This window comes from Oncorhynchus clarkii, chromosome 18 (genome assembly GCF_045791955.1).
Source record: "Oncorhynchus clarkii lewisi isolate Uvic-CL-2024 chromosome 18, UVic_Ocla_1.0, whole genome shotgun sequence".
NCBI lineage: Eukaryota > Metazoa > Chordata > Actinopteri > Salmoniformes > Salmonidae > Oncorhynchus > Oncorhynchus clarkii.
In genome coordinates this window covers 24,310,045-24,337,554 of record NC_092164.1, presented here as the reverse complement: position 1 = coordinate 24,337,554, position 27,510 = coordinate 24,310,045, and the positions used below count along the sequence as shown (strand labels likewise).

The 27,510-nt window shown below is 43.3% G+C and overlaps 1 protein-coding gene across 1 annotated transcript in view; it reads left to right on the top strand.

The window, feature by feature from the left end:
* Nucleotides 1-27,290, top strand: part of LOC139373250 (aryl hydrocarbon receptor-like) — a 78,377-nt gene extending 51,087 nt beyond the window's left edge. The window contains exons 8-13 of the mRNA XM_071113551.1: nt 6,084-6,286; nt 9,799-9,908; nt 17,661-17,802; nt 20,283-20,792; nt 21,024-22,266; nt 24,729-27,290. Of these exons, the coding sequence (XP_070969652.1) occupies nt 6,084-6,286; nt 9,799-9,908; nt 17,661-17,802; nt 20,283-20,792; nt 21,024-22,266; nt 24,729-24,893 (2,373 nt within the window). The 3' untranslated portion in view covers nt 24,894-27,290. The remainder of the gene's footprint in view (nt 1-6,083; nt 6,287-9,798; nt 9,909-17,660; nt 17,803-20,282; nt 20,793-21,023; nt 22,267-24,728) is intronic.
* Nucleotides 27,291-27,510: the final 220 nt, after the last annotated feature.

Sequence of the window (27,510 nt, the reverse complement as noted above, 5' to 3'; positions counted from 1 at the left end):
AGGTCCAGTAAGTTCCTAACCTGAAGGTCCAGTAAGTTCCTAACCTGAAGGTCCAGTAAGTTCCTAACCTGAGTGTCCAGTATGTTCCTAACCTAAAGCTTAAGCAGAAATTCACAGGACAGGCGTGAACTCAAAAATACCGTCCCAGTGCACCTAGTGCACCTCAACTCCTGGTATTTACCCAAAGCCAATTAGCTCTAAGTATTGATGTTTTAACAGGGACAGAAGAAGTTCCCTTTCATTAGCTCCATGGCACTCATCACTGTCAGGAGAGGGACTGATGTGTTGCCGTGGAATCACACCACAGCGAAGGAACAGAACATAACATGGCTCTCGAAGTATCTTCTCCGATCTGTCCTGTCCTGTCATGTCACGCAAAGAACTCAGAGCGAGCCTGACACTGACATGTCGTGCACGTCATATGTCGGTTACTTACTGTGAATGTAAATAAGTATTTCTGCCCCTCCAGCGAACCGTGTGACCTGTGTGCCCTGCTGTTCTGTGTTGTTTCTCATCAAGGTGTACCACGCATCCACGTGATGGAGATAGATGGATGGTTCTACTGTAGTGTAGTGTGTGTATGTGCGTGTGTGTTTAATGTAGTGCAATGTAATATAGTTCTACACTGTCCCTCTGGGGCTCTGACAGGCAGGGGAGGAGGGTCTGAAAGTTTTAACAGTCCAAAAGCCACATGCAAAGGCTTCCCTGGCTTTTCTAATTAGCAATTTGATGAGCAGGGTTATGGCCTGCTAGGTTATCGCTGGGGATGACAGGGCATCTTGGATGTTTACAGTGTGATCGAATGGCCCCCAGGCCTCCAGCCAGCCTAGCGAGGGACAGAGAGACAGGCTCAAAGACAGGCTCAGCCGTTAAGACTGGTCTCTCTCTCTCCATCTTCCTCTCGCTCTCTCTGTCTTTGTCGCTCTCTTTCTTCTTTCCAGGGGTGACTGTTGTAAATAACTCTTGATTGCGTGCGACAGGGAGAAAACGAAACAGGCACTCTGAGTGGAGTAGGGAGAAGACAACACGTGATATCATTTTCATTGTCACAGCGGCAGCAGAGGAATGTGTCATGCAGTTGAATGGGAGAGTCCTAGTCTCTCTCTAGTCTAGACTGCTGTGGTTGGCTAAGGGAGATTGTTTGAAGCATTCACTCTCTCCTGACACTCCTCGGCTCTCATACAAATGAATAACATCCTCACTGTAGTATACAAACAGAGATATAGCAAACCTGACTGACACAGAGCTCTTATTACATTTTTAAACGGTTCAGTTTTACAGGGGTATTGTTCATTCAACCTCTCACTAAAGGTGCAATGACTGTGAAACAAAAGCTATTCCTCTAACCTGAGTGTGTGGTTTCTGTCTCTGTCCGATTTGAGTATAAAAATCATTCCAACCTACTATTTACCATTTTATTATTTGTGTTTTATCCATTGATAAAGAGAACATGCTTAGGGTTTGCCATGTGTATCCTGCGTTGGGGTTATTATAGTCATTTAGATCTTTAGTTGAAGTCAGAAGTTTACATACACCTAAGCCAAATACATTTAAACTCAGTTTTTCACAATTCCTGACATTTAATCCTCGTAAACATTCCCTGACTTAGGTCAGTTAGGATCACCACTTTTTTTTAAGAATGTGAAATGTCAGAATAATATTAGAGAGAATGATTTATTTCAGCTTTTATTTCTTTAATCACATTCCCAGTGGGTCAGAAGTTTACATACACTCAATTAGTATTTGGTAGCATTGCCTTTAAATTGTTTAACTTGGGTCAAATGTTTCGAGTAGCCTTCCACAAGCCTCCCACAATAAGTTCGGTGAATTTTGGCCCATTCATACTGACAAAGCTGGTATAACTGAGTCAGGTTTGTAGGCATCCTTGCTCGCATGCGCTATTTCAGTTTTGCCCATACATTTTCTATAAGATTGAGGTCAGGGCTTTGTGATGGCCACTCCAATACCTTGACTTTGTTGTCCTTATGCCATTTTGTCACATCTTTGGAAGTATGCTTGGGGTCATTGTCTATTTGGAAGACCCATTTGCAACAAAGCTTTAACTTCCTGACTGATTGTCTTGTTATGTTGCTTAAATATATAAAAATAATTTTCCCTTCTCATGTTCCATCGATTTTGTGAAGTGCACCAGTCCCTCCTGCAGCAAAGCACCCCCACAACATGATGCTGCCACCCCTGTGAATTCACGGTTGGGATGGTGTTCTTCGGCTTGCAAGTCTCCCCGTTTTTCCTCCAAACATAACGATGGGAATTATGGCCAAACAGTTCTATTTTTGTTTCATCAGACCAGAGGACATTTCTCCAAAAAGTACGATCTTTGTCCCCATGTGCAGTTGCAAACCGTAGTCTGGCTTTTTTTATGGCATTTTTGGAGCAGTGGCTTCTTCCTTGCTGAGCTGCCTTTCAGGTTATGTTGATATAGGACTCATTTTACTCTAAATATATATACTTTTGTACCTGTTTCCTCCAGCATCTTCACAAGGTCCTTTGCTGTTGTTCTGGGATTGATTTGCACTTTTCGCACCAAAGTATGTTCATTTCTAAGAGACAGAATACGTCTCCTTCCTGAGCGGTATGACGGCTGCGTGGCCCCATGGTGTTTATACTTGCTTACTATTGTTTGTACAGATGAACTTGGTACTTTCAGGCGTTTGGAAATTGCTCCGAAGGATGAAGCAGACTTGTAGAGGTCTAGAATAAAATGTTACTCATGTCCAAGTTGGATATATGATACAGAGGTCTTGGCTGATTTCTTTTGAGGTTCCCATGATGTCAAGCAAAAAGTCACTGAGTTTGAAGGTAGGCCTTGAAATACATCCACAGGTACACCACCAATTGACTGAAATTATGTCAATTAGCCTATCAGAAGCTTCTAAACCATGACATAATTTTCTGGAATTTTCCAAGCTGTTTAAAGGCACAGTCAACTTAGTGTATGTACACTTCTGAACCACTGGAATTGTGATAGTGAAATAATCTGTCTGTAAATAATTGTTAGAAAAATTACTTATGTCATGCACAAAGTAGATGTCCTAACCGACTTACCAAAACTATAGTTTGTTAACAAGAAAAACAAGTTTTAATGACTCCAACCTAAGTGTATGTTAACTTCCGATTTCAACTGTATCTCTCTCTCTGACTTCCCAAACTGTTAAAAAATAAAGATTGGGTTAAATGTATTTATGTGTTCAAATTGTAAATATTTCTGTTTGCTATCTAAATCATGTTAACTACATGACTATGATGCAATAAAGAAAAGATGGAACATCAGAATTGCATTTCACGCTACATCACTTATGACATCACAAATGAGTTAGTTCCGGGAATTTAAGTACATGACAGCTGTTCATTCACCTGTCATTCTGTGTTCTTGAGCTAGCTTCAATACGTGGGAATTAGGTCCAAAATCTCCAAAATTAATTCTTTGTATGTTGGTGACCTCCACCAAAATGTCACCGAGGCAGACCTAAACGAGATGTTTAGTGAGGCTGGACCAATCTTTTCTGTTTGTGTATGTAGGGATCGGGATACACATCGTTCCCTCGGGTACGCCTACGTTAACTTTTATCAGCAAGACGATGCTGATCGTGCCCTGCTCATGTTCATGAGGTCTGATCCTGACCGTACCCTGAGGAAGAGTGGGGTGGGAAACATCTTCATCAGGAACCTGGACAAGAAGTCTATAACAAACCAAAACCTGTACGAGACCTTCTCAGCATTTGGAGACATCTACTCTAGCAAGGTAGTTTGTGACGAGAATGGCCATTCCAAAGGTTATGGTTATATTCAGTACAAGACCCAGGAGGCTGCTGATAGAGCCATCGAGAAATTAAATGGCATGTTAATGGATAACGAAAAAGTGAGGACAAGCAGAGGATGGTCAGTGTCATGGCAGTGCCCAACCCCATCATCAACTCCTACCAGCCTCCTATTCCACAGGTAAATCCATGCAGAGAATCATATATCCAACTTGGACATGAGTAATGAACATTTTATTGAGAAATGCTAACTTCGAATTCCATATAGCCTTTTACTCCAATGTGCACATTCCACAGGCCCAGTCCCATGCAGCTGCCTACTACTTCAGCAACCAACTGGTTCAGCTGAGTTCCAGCCCTGGCATGATGACCATTGAGCGGATAGCAACTCAGGCCTTGGGCCAGCGCCCACATCATCCTGCCAGTGCAGATGCAGCCACTGCCATGAGCAAGCCTCAGTACAAGTATATGTGATATAATTAAATGTGCCTTTAATAAATACATAAGTACAGTACCATAAAGTGTACCAGCAATCAATATGCTCATCATTCATGTGTGAGCTGTGAGCTGTATTGATGTCTAAGCAGTTTGATTGTTGATGTTTAGTTATTCCTATATGTGGAACATACAGCCAGCTTCTCATTCATGAACAAACGTGACTGAAGCAAGCTTGGTTGTGCTCGTGAATCATTTCTCATATTTTCTCCCTTTCAGGAATTCAACATTCGCAGCTGGCGATGGCTTATGCAATAACTCTCTGCTCCCCACGGCAGTCCATATTAAAGTCCAGGAGCCTCACCAAACTAAAGCCGGACAGAAATCTGTCCCAAACACTGGAGCTTGAAGCCAAGAGAGGAACAGGGTCCTTCAAACTTCCTTTACAGAAGAAGAAAGAAAAATTTAAACAAAATTATATTTTACAGTAAAGGTCCAGTGCAGTCAAAATTATGTTGCCTGTGTTTTGTGTCATATAACAGCTGATGAAACTAAGACTGTAAAAGTATGAAAGATATTTAGCAGTGTTATTTCCTAATAGTTGCTGGTTGAAAATACAATCTACACAGGACCTTGTAATCAGCAAGTTTTGTATGGGTGGAGTTGTAGCCTGCCTGGTGACATCACCAGGCTGCATAAGTTAGTATACCAATAACAAAGAGAGTTCCAAACCTAGCTAGTTTCCAGGTTACATATCACTCCCACTAAGCCCCTCTAATTAGATCCCTCACTCAGACCACTCCCAGACAGTCCCAAAAAAGCTATTTTGGATTATTTTTGACAATTTTATTGGAAAACTGTTACAGTAAGGTTTAATTGTCACGCAGAAATGATTTAATATTAAGATGAAAACGGCTGCATATGGACAAAAAAAATAATGTCATAAGATAAGCTAGACCTTGAAAGACACAAGGGTCATTTTAGGTCTGGATAAATGTGAATATGAGTTTCCTTTGTTTGACTTTTTTTTTACTGTGTTTGTGTGTAGCAGACATGAGTCGTGCTCATGGTTGATCATGGTCTCGTGATGGGGAAGCCATGCCTGCGACTTGGCTAAAGGGAGTTTCCTCTTGGTCTAATGGATATGATGGTGTTGTTGCTCAGCACCCTGTAAACACTTGTGTACTCCATGCCCATGTTCTCCACCAGCTTACAGCACAGCTCCACGATCAGAGGGACAAACTGGGGGAGAAGGGAGAGAAGGGGGAGGGAGGGAGAGTGGAAGAGGGACAGTGACTTAAGGGATGGAAAGTTGCCAAAACACTGTTCTTCAAAACGCACACTGTGTTTTGATCCATCAGTGCGTCTCCCTCCAGGATGCAACAAATCTCGGCACATCTTAAAGGCCATCAATGGGACGACAGGCCTAAATACTGCGCAGTACATCCATGTCTTACAGTAGCTGCACCGCTCTACACCAGACCTGGGTTCAATTAGTATCCATTTTCTTTCAAATACTTTCATCTTTTCGATTTCCTCTGTCTGTGGTGTCAGATGGGCAGGGTTTACACTTTGCACTTTTGAAACTATTCCATTGGTACCAGACAAGCTCAGTCAAGTGCACAAATACTAGTACTATTTACATACTAATATTTTATTGTATTATTTTAATACTAGTAATACAATAGTATACTTTTAGTATTTACTAATAGTATTTACTATTACTAATTGAATAGTATTTACTATTAGTACTACTGTTGTCTCACGTTGCTATCCTTCCAAGTCTCGTTCAATACTCGGCTATTGGTTTCCAAACGAATACTGTATGAGGAAGCCTGGACCAACCAGCTTCTTTTTTTTTCTTCCCAGGCCCTGACCCTCCAGGGCCGTCTGAAGTTCCTGCATGGCCAGAACTGCCACCTGGATGACGGCTGCAACGTGCCCCCCCAGCTGGCCCTGTTTGCCATCGCTACCCCCCTCCAGCCTCCATCCATCCTGGAGATCAGGACCAAGAACATGATCTTCAGGACCAAACACAAGCTGGACTTCACCCCCATGGCCTGCGATGCCAAGTATGCTCACACTATTCAGTCTTACTTCACATTATGATGGGATGTTGTTAAAGTTCCACCGGTTATACCTGGTTGAATTAACTTCATTAGAACCCCTTTTAAAAACGGAACTCGTTGTAATCTGGTTCTAATGATGTCATTTCAACCAGTTTTGCCTGCTGGGGTGTTGCTAGGGTATTTCTTACTGTGAAGAGCAATTTCTTGTCATGTGGCTATAATATGTTTGAAGTAGTGGTAATTCAAACATATTTTCACTGCCATTGATGTCCTGTCTCTAATAAAAAACAAAAAAAGTGTTTTAAGTGAGAATAATCTGAAGCCGAAAAAGAAAGGAAAGTCACGAGCACCACAATACCTATTCCGCCCATGCTCTACTAAGGTTTTCAGGCAAACAGCTTTGACCTACTACAATAACTATGTTGGTATTGTACTTCAAACTATGTGTAGGCAGGATGAATAGGATTCAAACCTTCTCAAACAGTCTAATTCATACTCTTGCAGGAGGTGCTTCCACGATAATGTGATTTGTACCACATGCAAGGTAAAGTATTTGATTCTTCACACTCCACAGTGAGAAGTTCTCATTACGCTACCTTTTCATGCATTTTTTATTAAATGAAAGCAAGCTTTGCTATAAATACTTGAGACCATCAGGCTTTATTGAGCTGTTTTGTCTTGTAGTAATGTGGTGCATGCCTGTATTTCCTAAAACCTTTTAGCAAACCATGTAATTGAAAAAAATATATCATAATAACAACCTTTTTTGGTCAGTAGGTGCCTAACATAACAACAGGTGGTGTGTTGGACATAGTAGCTCAGATAGATAGAGCCTGTCTACATGCCTGATTTCTGTAACCGTTAGCTTACCTGTGTAATATTGACATGAGCTCAGAACCAATTGTGTTTCAAACAAGTTGTTTGTACTTGTATTTCTTTTTGCAATAAAGATGGTGAAGCAACATTAATACAAATTTACAATAGGCCTAGGTCTAAAAATACATACAGCCAAATGATACATAGTCTGAAGTACATAATCAACATAGATACTGTAGTAGGTGAAAGCTGTGTGCTGGAAAGCCTTGGTGGGGTGCTCGTGAATTTCCTTTCTTTTTTCGGCTTCAGACCAATGCCTATTCTCACTTAAAAATATATTAAAAATGTTATTTCTGCGTTTTTTACAACGGAAGGTGATTATGCAACATTATTATACAACATTATAATTAAGCAATAAGACCAGAGGGGGTGAGATATATGGCCAATATAAGGGCTGTTCTTTTCCACGACACAATGCGGAGTGCCTGGATACAGCCCTTAGCTGTGGTATATTGGTCATATACCGCAAACCCCTGAGGTGCCTTATAGCTATTATAAACTGGTTACCAACGTAATTAGAAAAGTACAAATAAATGTTTTGTCATACCCGTGGTATACGGTCTGATATTCCACGGCATTCAGCCAATCAGCATTCAGGGCACAAACCACCCAGTTTATAATACAACATAACACATGCTCTCCTTGTGAACCCTCGCAATGTCATGTGTTTTATCAATCGATTTATTGATAAGATCCCAGCTTATACTCCTACTGATAATTGCTCAAAGCAAATAGGCAAGAGCAAGGAAACAAAGACTGACGCAAATATTTACTATGCGATTATACAATGTAGCTGGCTAGATGACTACAGGAGCGCAAAATATGGATGAGCTGTCCGCAATGGAAGGGTTCTGAAAAATGATTTCTTGCCAAGGCGAGAAGTGATTGTGAATATATCATAGTCATCCACCTCGGTGGAAATGTCTTGGGACACATAAAGGGGACAGCCCTGGTGCGTCAGGCTGATTAGGAGGTAGTCATCCGAATGTTTCCAGGACATCGGTGGTCTACTCTGTCATCACACAGTAGAGGAGTTGGATGTTTCAGTGGGAGGAGGACATCAACAAGCGCATAGAGATGGCCCGGCACTCTGTCAACCAGCTGGTGTTTGCAATTCTCCGTGACAGGCGCATGCACACAGTTGGCCACTTTGCCATAAATCACTATGTCCTTGGGCATTACCGTAGGGCAGGGTTTCCCAAACTTGGTCCTGTAGTCCCCCCTGGATGCAAGTTTTAGTTTTTGCCCTAGCACAACACAGCTGATTCCAATAATCAAAACTTGATAATGAGTTGGTTATTTGAATCATCTGTGTAGTGCTAGGGCAAAAACCAAGGGAGGGATGGCTTGAGAGTCTGAGAGCTGATCGTTAATCCGTTCTAGCAAGATGCACACAGTAGTACACACCCCTTGCCTGCCTCTCCACAAAGTCAAAGGCTCTTTTAAGAGCTACCTAATAAATGTAACTAAGAGTGTGTGTGTGTTGGGAGGGAGGGGGCTGTCAAAACTATAAATGAAAGAATGGTCAAAATATGTATGGTATGTTACAAATTCCAATGTGTTATGGCTAATGTTAGCTAGGTGCCTAACGTTTGCTAGGCTAGGGGTTAAGGTTGCAAAGTATATTAGCTAAAAAGTAGTAAGTAGTTGCAAAGTTGGTAGTTAGCTAAAATGCTAAAGTTGTTCAAGATTTGAACAACTTTTGAGTTGCTAGACATCTGCGTTATATGCCCATCCTTCCACCCCGACCAACCACCCTTGAGACTTTTCCTATTTCTGAAGTAAATCTCTATTTGTGATGGCATGTTATAGAAGGGTCCAGACACTTTTTTTGGTGATTTGTTTTTGTTTTTGAGAACATGCCATTTACATCAAAAATAGAGATTTACATCAGAAATAGGAAAAGTCTCCTTCAAGTAAACCTTCTGTCTGATGTAACCATACCAAACGTAACATAAGATACTTATTTCAGTGTCCTGGATAAACATTCACTATGTTACTTTCAGCGGACTGGTGTTAGCTACAGAAGCTAGCAGCTGGACTTTGTACAAGTAACGTTAGCTACCTAGCTAATCAAAATATCCGTTTGCTCATATACACTTCATATGACTGGCAGGTGGGGCAAGCAGCTCTGTTGTTGCCGAGCAACCAACCCAGTGTTAGGACTATGAGTTTCGGCTAAAGATGTTAGCATTGTCAGCTACAAAAAAGGTAGATGATCGTTGTTTCTTAACAGACGCAAATGTGCATGTGAGAGCGATCATTTATATATTTAATAAACTTAGTCAAGCCGGCGTTTTTCTAAAGCCCAATAGTCACTTTATGGACTCTTTAGACTTGTTTTAATCCAGCGTCTAGAATTTAAGATAGGTAGGCGCAATAAATACTTTTAAAAATCAATTGCTAACTGCCCTATAAAAAAAATCTGCAGTTAAAAAATCTGGCATGTGGTTCTCGGTAAAGGACGAAAGGCTCATGACGAGAGGCAGGTGAGTGTGTTGTGTACCTACAAGTTGATTTGGGATTTTCATTGAGGTTGGTGTCATATATTTAACACTGATCTTTAACCAATGCCTAAAATAGACGACTATTGTCTAGTCTATAATAATGGTGTTTTTGTGTATCTTATTGCATTGCAGGGGGAAGATCGTGCTGGGCTACACTGAGGCTGAGCTCCGGGTTCGAGGCTCTGGATACCAGTTTATCCATGCAGCTGATATGCTCTACTGTGCTGAGAACCACGTCCGCAGTAAGGCTTTTACTATGACATCTCTACCTTTAATAATAATCATGGAATATTCCAAATAACATTGGTTTAGAACAGTAACTTGACACTTGGCCAAAAGTATGCTCGTCGAACATCTCATTCCAATATCATGGGCATTAATATGGACTTGGTCCGCCCTTTGCTACGATAACAGCCTCCACTGTTCTGGGAAGACTTTCCACTAGATGTTGGAACATTGCTGCAGGGACTTGCTTCCATTCAGCCACAAGAGCATTAGTGAGGTCGGCACTGATCAGTCGGCGTTCCAATTCATCCCAAAGATGGATTTGAGTTCAGAGCTATGTGCAGGCCAGTCTTCCACACCGATCTCTTCCACGTTCTTCCACACCGATCTCAACAAACCATTTCTGTATGGACCTCTCTTTGTGTCATGCTGAAACAGGAAACTTTTGTGAAACATCACAGCACAGTTGAAAAATATATGGCAAATGGAAATCAAAAAGAGATGGTGTTAAGAGACAGATGGGAGATGACGAGTGGAGCTACAGGGTGGGATTAATAACAACAAGATGACTCATGTCAAATATACTGTGTCCATAAAATGTGTATAGGTTCAGAGCTTTTGTGAAACAGCACAGTTATATAGCAAAACAGAAATCAAACTGGATGAGCTTCAGTGATAGATGGGAGGGGTTTGATGGTAGCTGAAGGACGGGATTGAAAACCAACAAAAAATAACTATTGTAAAACACATTGTGTCTGTAAAATGTACAGTACCAGTGCAACGTTTGGACACACCTACTCATTCAAGGGATTTTCTTAATTTTTACTATTTTCTACATTGTAGAAAAATAGTGAAGACATCAACACTATGAAATAACACATATGAAATCATGTAGTAAACATAAAAGTGTTAAACAAATCAAAATATATTTTATATTTGAGATTCTTCAAAGGTGAATAAGAATATTTTGAAGATAAATACACAACGCAGAGGATGAGAGGAATAAAAACTAGAGTACTAATGGTATTTGGCCCAGATGTACTGCAAGGACTTCTGATTGGTCAACCCCAGGCTAGGGTGGGGGGGTTGTAAATGGCATCCTGTCCTTTGTTCTGTGGAGAAAAGCTGAGGACAGGGGAGACTGAACATCTACCTCCTAGCATAACATCTATGGTATGTCCTTCTCAAATAAACCTATTTTTCTCCCCCTGATTTGCTTTGGAGTTTGCGTTATTGAAGAATGACATAAATTGCTAACAGTACCAACCCTTTGCCTTGATGACAGCTTTGCACACTCTTGGCATTCTCTCAACCAGCTTCACCTGGAATGCTTTTCCAACAGTCTTAAAGGAGTTCCCACATATGCTGAGCACTTGTTGGCTGCTTTTCCTTCACTCTGCAGTCCAACTTATCCCAAACCATCTCAATTGGTTTGAGGTCGGGTGATTGTGATCTGATGCAGCACTCCATCACTCTCCATCTTGGTTAAATCGCCCTTACACAGCCTGGTGGTGTGTTGGGTCATTGTCTTGTTGAAAAACAAATGATAGTCCCACTAAGCGCAAACCAGATGGGATGGCGTATCACTGCAGAATGCTGTGGTAGCCATGCTGGTTGTGTGCCTTGAATTCTAAATAAATCATTGACAGTGTCACCAACATAGCACTGCTCACACCATCACACCTCCTCTACCCATGTTTCACGGTGGGAACCACACATGAGGAAATCATCTGTTCACCTACTCTGCGTCTCACAAAGACATGGCGGCAGACCAAAGGACAGATTTCTACTGGTCTAATGTCCATTGCTTGTGTTTCTTGACCCAAGCAAGTCTCTTCTTCTTACTGATGTCCTTAAGTAGTGGTTTCTTGGCAGCAATTAGACCACGAAGGCCTGATTCTCGCAGTCTCCTCTGAACAGTTGAGGTTGAGATGTATCTGTTACTTGAACTCTGTGAAGCATTTATTTGGTCTGCAATTTCTGAGGCTGGTACCTCTAATGAACTTGTCCTCTACAGCAGAGGTAACTCTGGGTCTTCCTTTCCTGTGGTGGTCCTCATGAGAGGCAATTTCATCATAGTGCTTGATAGTTTTTGCGACTGCACTTGAAGAAACATTCAAAGTTCTTGACATTTTCCATTGACTGACCTTCAAAGTAGTGATGGACTGTCGTTTCTCTTTGCTTATTTTAGCTGTTCTTGCCATGACATGGACTTGGTCTTCTACCAAATAGGGTTATCTTCTGTATACCACCCCTATCTTGTAACAACACAACTGATTGGCGCAAACTCATTAAGAAGGAAAGAAATTCCACAAACTAACTTTTAACAAGGCACACCTGTTAACTGAAATTCATTCATGGTGACTACCTCGTGAAGCTGGTTGAGAGAATGCCAAGAGTGAGCAAAGCTGTCATTAAGGCGAAGGGTGGCTACTTTGAAGAATCTCAAATATAAAATATATTTTGATTTGTTTAACACTTTTTTTTGTTACTCCATGATTCCATATGTGTTATTTCATAGTTTCGTCACTATTATACTACAATGTAGAAATTCGTAAAAATATAGAAAACCCCTCAAATGAGTAGGTGTGTCCAAACTTTTGACTGGTACTGTATATATTATGAATAAGCTGGAAGTAGAAGCCTAGGTGTTGTTGTCCACTAGTTTACTCAAATTAGGAGAGGGGTAGTAGGGTTAGGGCAAAATAAAATAAAATCTATTTTAAAAATATATATTTGAGATTGAAAATAATGCAGACAATTAAATTGATGGAATCTACAATCTATATGCAATATTAAAGCTGATCTACCCCCCCCAAAAATGTTTTATAAAAAACAAACATGTAAAGGGCCTTCCCCAAACGTTGGAAGCACAGACTCGTCTAAAATGTCATTGTATGGATGTAGCGTTAAGATACGTTCTCCTGGCATCCGCCAAACACAGATTCGTCCGTCGGACTGCCAGATGGTGAAGCGTGATTCACCACTCCAGAGAACGTGTTTCCACTTTTTATTTTTATTTCACCTTTATTTAACCAGGTAGGCTAGTTGAGAACAAGTTCTCATTTACAACTGCGACCTGGCCAAGATAAAGCAAAGCAGTTCGACACATACAACAATGCAGAGTTACACATGGCATAAACAAACATACAGTAGGGAAAAAATCATAATAATAATAATAATAAAAAGTATATATAGTGTGTGCAAATGAGGTAAGATAAGGGAGGTAAGGCAATAAAATAGGCTATAGTGGCGAGGTAATTACGATATAGCAATTAAACACTGGAGTGATAGATGTGCAGAAGATGAATGTGCAAGTAGAGATACTGGGGTGCAAAGGAGCAAAATAAATAAATACAGTATGGGGATGCGGTAGTTGGATGGGCTATTTACAGATGGGCTATGTACAGGTGCAATGATCTGTGAGCTTCTCTGACAGCTGGTGCTTGAAGTTAGTGAGGGAGATAAGAGTCTCCAGCTTCAGCTATTTTTGCAGTTAGTTCCAGTCATTGGCAGCAGAGAACTGGAAGGAAAGGTGGCCAAAGTAGGAATTGGCTTTGGTGATGACCAGTGAAATATACCTGCTGGAGCACGTGCTCTGAGTGGGTGCTGCTATGGTGACCAGTGACCTGAGATAAGGCGGGACTTTCCCTAGCAACGACTTGTAGATGACCTGGAGCCAGTGGGTTTGGCGACGTGTATGCAGCCAGCCAACCAGAGCATACAGGTCACAGTGGTGGGTAGGATATGGGGCACTGTGATAGACTGCATCCAATTTGTTGAGTAGAGTGTTGGAGGCTATTTTGTAAATGACATCGCCGAAGTTGAGGATTGGTAGGATAGTCAGTTTTACGAGGGTATGTTTGGCAGCGTGAGTGAAGAATGCTTTGTTGCAAAATAGGAAGCCTATTCTAGATGTAATTTTGGATTGGAGATGCTTAATGTGGGTCTTGAAGGCGAGTTTACAGTCTAACCAGACACCTGGGTAGTTGTCCACATATTCTAAGTCAGAACCATCCAGAGTAGTGATGCTGGACGAGCTGGCATGTGCGGGCAGCGATCGATCGAAGAGCATGCATTTAGTTTTACTTGCATTTAAGAGCAGTTGGAGGACATGGAAGGAGAGTTGTATGGCATTGAAGCTTGTCTTGAGGTTAGTTAGCACAGTGTCCAAAGAAGGGCCAGAAGTATACAGAATGGTGTCGTCTATGTAGAGGTGGATCAGAGAATCACCAGCAGCAAGAGCGACTTCATTGATGTATACAGAGAAGACGGTTGGCCCGAGAATTGAACCCTGTGGCACTCCCATAGACGACACGGTCTGGACAACAGGCCCTCCGATTTGACACACTGAACTCTATCAGAGAAGTAGTTGGCGAACCAGGCGAGGCAGTCATTTGAGAAACTAAGGCTGTTGAGTCTGCCGATAAGAATGTGGTGATTGACAGAGACGAAAGCCTTGGCCAGGTCGATGAATATGGCTGCACAGTATTGTCTCCTATCGATGGCAGTTATGATATCGTTTAAGACCTTGACCATGGCTGAGGTGCACCCATGACAAGCTCAGAAGCAAGATTGCATAGCAGAGAAGGTACGGTTGGATTAAAAGTGATCGGTGATTTGTTTGTTAACTTGGCTTTCGAAGACCTTTGAAAGGCAGGGTAGGATAGATATAGGTCTGTAGCAGTTTGGGTCAAGAGTGTCTCCCCCTCTGAAGAGGAAGCTCCCGACGAACAGTTGCTTCCAGAGGCCGTTTGGAACTCGTTAGTGAATGTTGCAACCGAGGACAGATGATTTTTACGCCAGTCCCATCTGTGAGCTTGTGTGGCCTACCACTTTGCGGCTGAGCCGTTGTTGTCCCTAGACCTTTCCACTTCACAATAGCACCACTTACAGTTGACCGGGGCAGCTCAAGCAGGGCAGAAATTTGACGAACTGACTTGGAAAGGTGGCATCTTATGACAGTGCCACATTGAAAGTCCCTGAGCTCTTCAGTATGGAACATTCTACTGCCAATGTTTGTCTATGGAGATTGCATGGCTATGTGTTCGATTTTATACACCTCTCAGCAACGGGTGTGGCTGAAATAGCCAAATCCACGCATTTGAATGGGTGTCCACATACATATGTAGTGTATACTTGTGGGGCGGCAGGTAGCCCAGTGGTTAGAGCGTTGGACTTGCAACCGAAAGGTTGGAAAATCGCATCCCCGAGCTGACAAGATAAAAATCTGTTCTTCTACCTCCTGAACAAAGCAGTTAACCCACTGTTCCGAGGCCGTCATTGAAAATAAGAATTTGTTCTTAACTGACTTGCCTAGTTAAATAAAGATAAAAACAATCAAATATTAGTACTACATAGAGCTATCTAATAGTCTGCCTCTGAGAAATATTATCTCAGACTCAGACTGACACCACACACACCTCTGAGAGAGAGAGAGAGGTCAGCAGTAACAGTGTCCTACTTACAGTAGCATGTAAACACAATGACCCTGTTCTAACCATGGAACATTAAGCATCAGCTTCACTGCTCTTCACACACTCCATACTGCTCAGTGGTCGATAGCAAATATAACTCCCCCATCTCTCTAAGTTTACAATATCACTTCCCCTTCCATCTCTCTGAGTTTATAGTACATAACAAATTGAGCTCTTTGAGTTTAAATACTGGAGGGGACAATTTGCCTAATGAAAGTGTTAAAATAGTCTAGTGAGTGCAAAGACAAGCATGATGTTAATATCAACAACAACAAAAATCCAGTATTCATTGTTAGACAGATGGTTATTTCAGTACAGTATATGCTGCCTTTTCAAAACTTTTGACTCACAACCCTTCTTTTCTTTTAGAAAGTAGTCCAGGGTAGTAGGTCGGTATGTCTAAAAGACATGTAGGCAGAGGTTTGATTGGCAAACTGTCCGAGAGTTAGTGGAAGTCTGGTTGCGTCCTTAATAGTCTCTCCTTTTTCCCAAAGTACACTTGTTCACTTCCCTTCATGGATTTGAAAGGAAATGACTGGTATATTAAACTCCCTCTAGCCCATGCCTACAGCAATCCAATGCTTTTACATTGGTTGAGAGTAGTGAACCAGTGCACACTTCAGGAGGGATTATTGGGACAAACCATATAGACGGCGTTGGCTGACAAACGTCACAAAAATGATGCGCGCACATCGACGTGGCCGGAAGCCACGCGGTTTTTATGATTATGAGCGGTCGGGTAACTAGCAACAATGGCTAAAAGCTGCCTTGTGGGGAACCGTAGGTGGCTTGTTTCAGCTAGTTTTATCTTGTTGTTGATACCATGTCTTGTTATGAGGTGTTTTGACAGATTTCATGTCAATTCTAATATGGCAAAAAAAATCACTAGCTAGTGTAAATGATTAGTTATTGGAGAAACAAGACCAAGATGAGACTCTGGACAAGGCGGATACGGTATATTTGAGGCCTTTAATCAAGCATAGTAATATCTGTCAAACGTGCAGCACGGCTCCTATCGTCCAACCCTTAGGGAGCTTTCGGAAAAAGAGGGCGTACAACATATTTGGGCAGTACATTTATACATTGAAATGACGTAGGTAGATTCTAGTAGTCCTGGCTCCTGGTTGGTTGTTCGTAGGTGATAGACAGTCCTCTCCAGCCTGTTGTCAGTATCCCATTGGTTCTTGACAGAGTTCTTTGTCTTTGTAGCCCATCCCAAAGGGTTTTGAGCAGTGTATATTTATGGGTTGTCAGTGTGTTTTATCTTAAACCGCCACCCTGGTGGGGGTTTCCCGTGCAGTTAGTATATTGAGAAACAGAGAGATAGAGAGAGTATAACACAGAGTACAAGCCAAAATTGTATGGTTAAGCCCAGGCAGACAACAGTCAGTGAATGCGTCATTACATGTTTTAATATGTTATTACAACACTAGCTAACCAGCAACTCTAACGATGTATTTGAGAGTCAGGTGCTCATTGTGCAAATTAATTCATGTTTTCAATTAACATTTTTAAAACAAAATGTAGTCTACAATGTTGTCAGCAATTTAAGCCGATCCCGTCTGTTTTGCCTCATAGTTGCGCGTTCAACGGTTTTTGTTGCTAAACAACCAACCCGTCTCTGTGGGACACATGGTTGGTTAGAGTGGAGAATATGTTTACACATAATCCAGATTATGGAGGAGATTGTGCAGAACCCAGAGCAGATTAGAGCAGAGTACCAGTGAACAGAGCAGAGTGGTGAACTGGGGCCACATATCCATATCAGGAATGGAATAAAGATCCAAAGTCCACCAGTGTCCACTGAAAGTGACACACGAGTTTCAGCAGCACTGCAGGGGAACACTTTGGGTGTAAATCTGCTGTGTCTGCACATCTCTGTACTGCACGCCTCTCTGTAGAACAATGGGTCGACGGCGCCTCACACCTGTGTCCGTTCACCACCATGAACCTACTCCGGAAAGCTGCACAGTTCAGACGTGCTCTACTCCACAACACGCCTTGCAAAGACAACAATAGGCCAATTGGGTGAAGGATCAAGGAGTGTGTGTGTGTGTGTGTGTGTGTGTGTGTACATTTAGAGGTGTGATGGTGCATGTACACTCGCATGCAAACAGCATATTTCGGCAGACTTGCTTTTGTAAGCGTCGTGAGTGTGTATGGGTTGGTTCCATGCATGGGTGCACATATACACTGTGTTGCCTATGTGCATAATAGCCTATGTTCAGTTATGACCATACAATCATTTGGTTCTGATACATCCCCCTGACTCAGTGTCTTATGTGGTTCCAGTGATCAAGACAGGAGAGAGCGGGCTGACGGTGTTCAGACTGCTCACTAAGGATAACCGCTGGAGGTGGGTCCAAGCCAACGCCAGACTGGTCTACAAGAACGGCAAGCCTGATTACATTATCGCCACCCAGAGGCCCCTGGTGTAAGTGCAGCTTTAGCCTCCCCCTCCATAACCCAATGATGTTTTGAATACATTTTTAACCCTAAACACTTTTCTGAGTGTTAAATGTAACACTATAGAGTTGATTTAGCACTGTAGATTTTGCTGTGTCTGTTTGTATGAAGGATTTCAATGAGGTGAATGTAATGTGTAATCCTAAACAGTCAGAGCTCTTTAGTCCATAGTGTTAGGGACTTTTGTCCAAATAGTAGTCCCTAATGTTCTGGTAAGCTGTGTCTCGTCCTTCTCTTGTTCCCAGTGAGTAAGAGGGAGGACAGTAGATTGGATTTCATCACGTTAATAAAATTCTCGCGACCCCAAATATATGGGGGGAAAAAATGTAATTCACAGGAAATGTTTACTTTTTTAATGTGGGGCTTTGACAGTCAATCATTTAAATCATTTATCTTAAATATGTATATATATATATATCCCATATCCCCATGTTGTGTCTGAGCGTCTCAGGGTCAGGGGGCGTGGTCAACAGTGCGTACCGCATCTCTCCTGTCACATCCAACCTGGATCGATATTTTGGTTTTAATGCAGATGAGGGCTCTGAATCAGCATACCATGAGTTTTAATGCTCTGAGGGAGACTGCATTGTATTCCCTTTGAGTCAAGAACCAAAACGTCTCCATAGTGACCGGTGAATGCATTGTCTGCAGCATTCGGTCACATGGCAGCTTGAACAGCTGTTCAATTTCACTTCCCGGCATGTCAACTGAACCAGGATCACACTGATTTAGCTGATTTGTTATATCATTTGTTTGTATTTCCCCTGCATGCTTGTGTTCAATTCGTTCAGTTCCCCAAATATGTCTGTTACATAGGCAACTAGACACATTTTCATTACACAGAAAGTAAACAAAGTTTGTTATTTAAATCCATTGCGAATGACAACCGTTCCTCTCTCAATTTGAAAAAATCTTTCCAACACTCCCCCTCAATAACCACCAAGCTTCGGTGTGAAATACAACATTGTCATGCTCTGATCCCATATCCCCAAGTAGTTTTGTGAACAGGTGTGCGCAATGTAGTTTGCAATGTTCTACGCTCAGCTCTTTTGCCGCCAGTTGCTCTCTGTGTATCCAATATAGCTCAGTGGGTGTTGTCACGCCCTGGTCTTGTGAGTGTCTCCACCCCCTCCAAGTGCCACTTATTACCCCTGGTGTATATATCCCTGTGTTTCCTGTCTCTCTGGGCCAGCTCGTCTTGTATGTTTTTCAAGTCAACCAGCGTTTTCCCGTACTCCTGCTTCTATTCTCTTTTGCTATTCCTCCCGGTCTTGACCCTTGCCTGTCCTGTCTCTGAGCCCGTCTGCCTGACCACTCTACCTGACCCTGAGCCCGTCTGCCTGACCACTCTACCTGACCCTGAGCCCGTCTGCCTGACCACTCTACCTGAGCCTGACCCTGAGCCTGACCCTGAGCCTGCCCCCCGACCTGTACCTCTGCCTCCCTCTGGATTACCGACCTCTGCCTGCCTTGACCTGTCTTCTGCTTGCCTCTGAAACGTTAAACCATTGCTACTTCGACAGTCTGCATCTGGGTCTTACCTTGATTCCTGATAGGTGTATCATACAATGCGTCCATTTGGCAAAGGGAGACGCAGTCATAACTAAAGTGCAGAGGCCTGCCCACCGTCCCATGGTAGATGGAGCCCCATCTGTGCAAAAGCCCACCATTCGATCCCATTTGGAGTCTGTTTTTCAGCACATTGAACATCCTCTGTGCCATATCATGCTTGAGAATCGTGAGACAACAATATGCCCTCGTCAATAGCATCCCCCGACATGCGGCGAACCAAAGTTAATGCATGGGCATCTCGGCCCGCACAGCTAACATCTATTTGGAGAGCATGGGGAGGTTTGAGTCGTTCAGTCAGTTTCCTCTTGATTGCTTGCTATAGCATGAATTCTTAGTTTCACAGTGTTATCTGACAAAGGTATTGATGTGAGTTTCTATGCCTCTGTCTCCCCACACATTGTTTTCCCCATATCAATTGCGGCCAGTAATGTCCGTCTCTGCAATAGTGTGTGGTTTCATAGCGTAGCGGGCTCAGCCATTCACCATGGAAATGATTCAAGTGCAACCGTCAAGAGTGGCCTTTTCCCACGATCTAAGGGCGCTCTGTCGTTGAATTTTAACTTTTAGATATGAATAATTTTCATTCAGATTTTTTAAGTTATAATGATTTTGAGAGACAAAGAATATATATATATATATATATTTATATATTTATATATTTTTTTTACCGGGATTTTGGTAATTCTCCCACAACCCCATTTTCATATCAGGCAACCCGACATGGGTCACGACCCCTAGTTTGGGAACCACTGCTGCACACTGTTAAAATGAAGCTGCCTCCAACTTTTAAGGACTCAAAGCCTTAACTTTGCTGGAGTTTTATCCTGAACAGAAAGAGTGTGTTCTGATTGGTTCTCTCCATCCTCTCGTACCCAGGGAGGAGGAGGGAGGAGAGCACCTGAGGAAGCGTTCCATGCACCTCCCCTTCACCTTCGCCACGGGCGAGGCCCTTCTCTACCAGAGTAGCTACCCCATCCACGGCCTCACCGACTCACTCCAGACTAAAGGCAAGACCAAGTCCAAGAAGGCCAAGCTGGACAAGAACTCGTCGAAGGATCACGGTGGACTGGACCCCAGCTCCCTGCTAGGGGCATTGATGCGGCAGGATGAGTCCGTGTACGTGTGCCAACCAGCCGTCGAGCCCAAGATGTCCTTCCACAGTAGTCTGTTTAGTGAGCGAGGGGAGGGGGAAGGGCAGAGCAGTGGAGGCTATAGCGGTGGCCCTCTGGGTGGGGGTGTGGTAAAGAGCTGGAGCTCCGTGCCCAACGTGGTCACCACCACCACCACCTCCACTGGCCCCAACGGGGAGCCTCCATCCAGCTTCGACCCACTACTCGCCACCCTGGACTCACTATCTCTGGAGGGGGACGAGACATGCTCTAACAGGTGATTGTATATTTGTATGTATTGTATATAATATTATATATAAGTATTTTCAAATTGAATTGAGTGTAATGTCCCTTTGGACTGCCCAATGTACAGCCAGTCTTGCCCAAGCTTTCCATTTTATTGCCCTTCTGTTTTTAATTCAAATATTTTGTTTATCTATGCATTGCTGTACTCCCAAGTCTATATGTATTTTGAATTTGTCAAATAAAATAAATGTCTTCCTATCAGCGAGCTGTTCTCTGCTCTGGAGAACCTGGGTCTGAACGCAGAGGATCTGGAGCTACTGCTGCTGGATGAGAGGATGATCAGAGTGGAGATGGATCCGGACTACATCCCCTCGCTCAACGACCTGCTCACCAACAACGAGATCCTTGCCTACATCCACGACTCGCTGGAGAACAAGACCGAGGAGGGCCAGGGTGGGGACAGTCACGTGTCCATACCACCACCCTTAACCACAACCCATCCCCCTGGCCCTATCCTTAATTCTACCCTTATCCCTAACCTTTATAACCAAGCCACCCCCGCTATGCATATCTCTACCCTCCACCCCCAGGCTACTAACCCTCCTATCCCCCAACCCACGTTACCCCCTCACAGACTACCAAAGCAGCCACCCATAGTGCAGCTCTCCCAGCAGATGCAGCAGCACCTCAACTTAGTAAAGCCCGTTCTGGCAAAATACCCCTGGCCCCCGACACAAACTGACGTCCCCACGCCAAGCCAGCCAGACACACTGCAGCACACAAACTCACTAACCGTGGTCGATAATGGTCACTGGCTTCCCCAGCAGGAGCATCTGCTTGCGGGGCTGGACGACCACTGCCACAGCATTCACCCCCTGGTCAACGGTAAGACATCCCAGCTGGGGCCTCAAGGGTCCGGGCAGCTCAAACACCACCAGCACCAGAACATCATCCATCTTCAGAGCCAGTGGCAGCAGCAGAACCAGCACCTACAGGTCCAGCTTCAGCCTCAGTGCCATTTCAAACAGCAGAAGGCAAGTAGCAACAGCGGTGCCGCTCTCAACGGGTTGCACCCTGATCCCGATTGGCAGAGGTACGGCTACGACGACCAGTTGGAACTGACCGCTAATGGAGCCTGCACCGTCTCATACACCAACGGGTGTGCAGACACTCTCTCACGCGCTACTGGAAGTGAGGTCACTCTCACGGATTACGGTACGGGTGCTTCGACTACCGTGGGCATGGTGATGAACTGGGGTACGGTGGGGGGCACAAGTCACTACCAGGGACAAGGAGGGGTGACTGCTAACCCCTCAGACCGTCTGGAGCATCACAAACAACATTCTCCACAGGTCCCATCCGCCTACTTTCACCGCCAGTACCCCACCACACAGAACTCCTTAGATTACATCCTGGGGATGTCACATCCTCAACACACCATGCCTTCTCTGGGCGCCTACGGCATTTTGAATCGCCCCGCTTCCCAAGATGCCACTCACCGCAAGGTAAGAGTCAAAGAATAAAGCAAGATGCTCATAGATGGATAATAAACCTTTTTCTTTTGTAATTTTTGGTGAATTTCTGTGACTGTATGTTTGTGGGACTGTCTTGTTAATGGTTGACATCCCAGCATTGGGAGCACTATTTCGATGTCATGAAAGCGATGGTTCTCTGTGAAGGCACTAATATAGCACTGGGAAGCCCTTGCCTCGGGCTTGTTTCGGCTGCTGCTTTACAGTTCAATGTAAGATAAATCGACGTGAGCAGACATGTGATGTGAAACAGATGAGTGGAGAATCTGTCAACGAAGAGGAACGTAGGTCTCCCATGGAGTGGCGTTGGATATTTCAGGATTGCGCCACGATCAAGTCAACCGTTGGAAGGGATTCTGTCGACGTGAGCATCGACTGCAGTAGGAATACCCTCTCCTGCCAGGGCTGTTTCCTTGCGGGTAGCACAACATAGCCTTGACCTAAATGCCCGGGTCTGATCCTACCGCAGTTTGATTGTGACGGAAGCAGCTCTGGTCTGCAGGGACCGCCTTACAATCTGTTCAAAAGCTGATAATGTCAAGCATGACTTCAGATCAGGACACTGACTGGGAGTGAACTAGTGTCGGCTATGTCCATGGCTGCTCCTTCAGGGTGTCGCGTACTGTACAGTTGCTGTATATGTTGTGTTCGGGTCATGTAGGGTTCCAGCTCCGTTGAGTATTGAATGAGGTTGCTTTTAAGAGTGTATCACGCGCGGTGTGCGTGTCACACACACATGTTTGTACCGGTTGCTAACGTGTTGATCTGAAGTGAAGACGCTCCGTTTTAATTGCACAACAAGCCTCCGTACATTTGGAGACGAAGGTGAGATTAGGACCCGCCTCTGTGCATTTGTAACTTTGTATTTTTAATACAGTACAGGAGGCTTGTCAGGGAGGGACACAGGGGCCCAGTCGGTCAAAACAAGGCCTCAGGACAAGATGAACTGGACATTAGTACAGCACACAGTCCATTCTGCATGCTGGACACCATCTTCCTCTCCTTGTTGTTTGTTGTTGTGCTGAATTAATGTTTCAATATCCATGAAGGGTAACGAACGATAGTTGGTTGGTCTCTTTGTTGAGGGAGAGAGAGAAGAGCCGATGGTGAAGAACTGTAATGAATAGAACAAGGTTGAAGTCCCACAATGAGAGCTATAGCTCCCAGGCAGCGACTGCTAACCGGACCGGCAACCGTTCATGCCCCCCATATCCCACTCCGCCTTCCCTGTGTTTTCCTTCAGGGTCAGCGACCACGCCCCAGAGGAACATAGAGCCAAGCTGGCCAGTCAAGCATGAGCTGTCCTGACCTACAATTTTCCCATCGTCATTACCTAATACATAGAGGGGCAGAAGAATGTGTGGCAATGTGTGTGTATGCGCATGGGTGCGTGCCTACATGTGCAGTGTCACATCCCACCACAGGGGGTGCTGTTTACCCCCAGCTAGGGGTGTTGATGTGATTTGGGATTGAGTAGCATTAGAGATTAGTTGAGTTTGGCCTACCTTAACCTGGCTGGGTTTGTCCGGCTGCAGGTGCGCAGTGTCCTGCTGGCCTGCCCCTATGGGGGGCCTATATAAGTTGGCCCTATTAGGATTTCTACATGGATGATGCCTAGCTAATCCATTTAGGGCCCACTAAGCAGGATTACAATTAGGCCGATGGTAGAAACTGTCACAACAGACACACACACAGGGGATTCCCTCATACAGGGAAGCCACAAAGTACATACTCACACCTATGGAGTATAGCGAGTGGAGCTCAGTGTGTGTACCAGGGTCAGTACTCTGTTGGTTTGGCGGATATGCTACTTTGTGTAGTTAGCTAGTGTATTAGCAACTACTACAAGCTACAGTTAGCGACTCTATCTCTGCTGTCTAGTTCCACCCATCCTCTGCTGTCCACTGACCAGAGTGTGTGTGTGCCCAACTCCGCTCTCTGGCTGACCTGACCTGCAGGAGCCCTTTCCTGCAGTCAAATGACCTAGTGTCCTCATGGGTACAATGTTATTCACATTTTTCATAATAAACATTATTTCTAAAAACCCACCGAAAATCTGTTTTTATGTCAAAAGGTTTTGTTATATTTCAGTCTTCTGTGATGTATATAAAGTGTCATATTGAGATGCAAACTCAAAATGTAGTACGTTTCAACTCTATATCTGACCTGGTGTCTTCTTCTTGTTTAAGCTCATAACCATGTGTGTGAGGTGTACACTTCTGTTTGAAAGTAGATTTGTTCAAGACTATCTGACCCTGATTCAGCCCACTGCAGTGAAAGGTTAAGTGAATGGTGTCAAAGACCTCAACATGCCACAGAACAGAGCCCAGTGTAGTGATTAGAGTTTGTCTTTGGGGGGGGGGGGGGGGGGGGGTTGTGTCCTATCATATGCATACAGCTCCAATTATATTTTTTAATGTTGTTCTGTGTTTTAGATGGAGAGCGGCTGCATCCTCAACGACACCGTGGCTCACACAAGGAGCTGTCTACTGCCCGATGTGAACGGCCAGACAGCCAGCGACAGTCTCCACCCCCAGCCCGGCGCCCTACAGACCCTGCCCACCCTCCCAGACCCACAGACTACTGGCTTCTACCTCTGAGATGGGGGGGGGGGTGTCAGTGCCAGTGCAAAGAGAGACCATTGGACCATTTTGTCAGAGGGCATAAAACATTTAACAGAGGAGGAGACGCGAAAGAAGAAGAATTTAAACGGAACTGTGGATGTTACGACTTTCTATGTAACATTCTCTCCATTTCATTTGTGTACGGCGGACTCAGGAAAGAGCTCAGCATAGTGTCTCTCTGCACTCTGACAGTAGTTTCCCCACTGGCACACAGCTCAGGGGAAACCAAATGCATCTTCTCATGTTACACATTTTTGTATGGAGGGTATGGTTGAGAGAGCGGCGATTTCTTCACCACTGTGAATGTCATTGTTTTTCTTTATGGGTGTACAAAACACAGTTTCGGACAAAGATGATTAACAAGACTGTGATAAGAGACGTGTTTTACCACTGTCATAGCTACAGTGCTGCGCTTCAGTACAGTATAACTTGTTAAAGGAGGGAAAGTGAATGTGAGTATGGAAAGGATGGAGAAGGATTGATATGGAGATTAATATTCATTATGAAGAATGATGAGACATGATTTGATTGATTTGAAGGAGCTGGATGTCTGAAATTATTGTGAGGTAGATTTACAAATGTTCTGTGTTATGTTTTGTTGTGTCATCTGCCCATAGAGAGGAAGAGGAATTGATTCAGGCTTTGGTGATCTACGTGTTGGTAAAATAGTATATAGGTTGTCCTCTGACGGGTTATTGAGATTGGATATGTGAAACAGATCCCATATTATGGTCAAATGGTATCTAAATATGAAGAGGGAGAGCAGATCGGAGGAAGGGATGACCGTTTTGGGGTTTTGTTTATTTCCATGCTGCATTTTAGCCAGGAAGAAGTTTACGTTACCAGTGCAATGATGTTGTGTATTTATTTAAATGGCACTCAAATCAACCGAAGCATTTTCTTATTTTCTTGACTGGCTACAGTGTGAAATCACTCATTACGTCAAGTCCCGTAATACAGCAGGAGATGGCTTACATTCAGAAGTAAACAAGCAAATTCCAGATCCATGATTCCTCATTGAAAAGCTTTGAGAAAAATATACATTTGGATTCAAGTTGATTTCCTGAATTGAAATGAAGTTGAGCTAAAAAACTAACTGTATTCGCTGCCGAGGGCAAGAGGAACGGGAACGGCAGTTTCTGACGTGACGAGAAAGGTCGTTTCAGTGGGCCTCCTCTCTTACAGGGCCCCAGGTGATTCCGTCATGGTCATCTATCACAGTGGATCTCACACCTCTCCTCGGGGACCCCCAGAAGATTCACAATTCTGTTGTCGCCCTGAACGAGCACACCTGATTCACTTAGTCAAGGGCTTGATGATTAGTTGACGAGTTGAATCAGCTGGGCTAGCTTTAGAATAGGTCAAAAGCGTGGAAACACTGATGTATCGCACTGAAGACCCTGTTCCATGAGGATTGACTTGGTCACACGCAGACTCGCGGGCATTGATCCAAATGAGAGGACAAGTCTTTTTAAAGAGATTCTGTATTGAAAAGTTGCAATGTTGAATGTGTCGTGTATATTGTAAAAGAGTTGTAAAAATATCCTATTTGCAGTATTTCGTTATTAAAAAGTGCTGGAAAATAGTTTTTATTAATATTGGTAGCGTTAGAATTCTCTCCATCCAAAATGGCACTATATTCTCTACATAGTGCTAGACTTTTAACCAGAGCCCTATGGACCCTGATCAAAAGTAGTGCACTATATAGGGAACGGGTGCCATTTGGGATGTAACTTATTACATAAATGTCACAAACAAACGCATTTACAGACTTGCCTCTCTTTATATTTGTTTGTCTTTTTTTGTATACAGACATTTCTTATATAAAATAGATTTATTTAAATCAACCAGGAGATGTATGTAAAAAAATAAAAAAGCAAGGTGACAATCAATAACAACAACTGCTTTTTAAAAAAATTGTGTAAATAGTAAGGTATTTTTTATGACATTTGTTGCAAGCACTACTTTAAAAGCACTGGTCCTCACAAGCCATTTTTCTCTAGCACAGAAAGTAGGCTTGTAGAAAATAATTTTGGACTCAATATTATATTGACTACAATACCTACAGTTCTGTGTTTTATTTCAAAGTCATGTTTGGAGAACTTTTTATGACTTTTACTCTCAAGGATATGGTGCCATAGTGGTGACAAACTGCAGACTCACATCCCAGATTTTTATGTTTAAAGATACAATGGTGTCAATGTTCTTTTTTCTTCTTTTTTTTATCACGTTCAATTTATTGAATTTATTTTGATATTCTAACACACAAAGTTATTGTAGATGTCAACAAAAAAAAAAAGCAGTTCAAATGTTAAAATATACTATTTGATCCTGGAAATAAAGGATTTGTGCAATCACAGTTCATCCTAATCATAGTATGTTTGTGCTCATATTATTTTGTTTCTTTGAAAAGTGTTAATTGAACAATTATTTCTGATTGGTTCTATAATGTACACTATGAACTTAAAGGTGTTGATTTTTTTAAAACATTGGGTGTTAAAATCACAATTGATGGGCTGTGTATGTTCTAATACGAAGGTCCATCATTTCTTCATCCACAAGTCTCACAGCTCACTCCTGTGCCTATACAGAA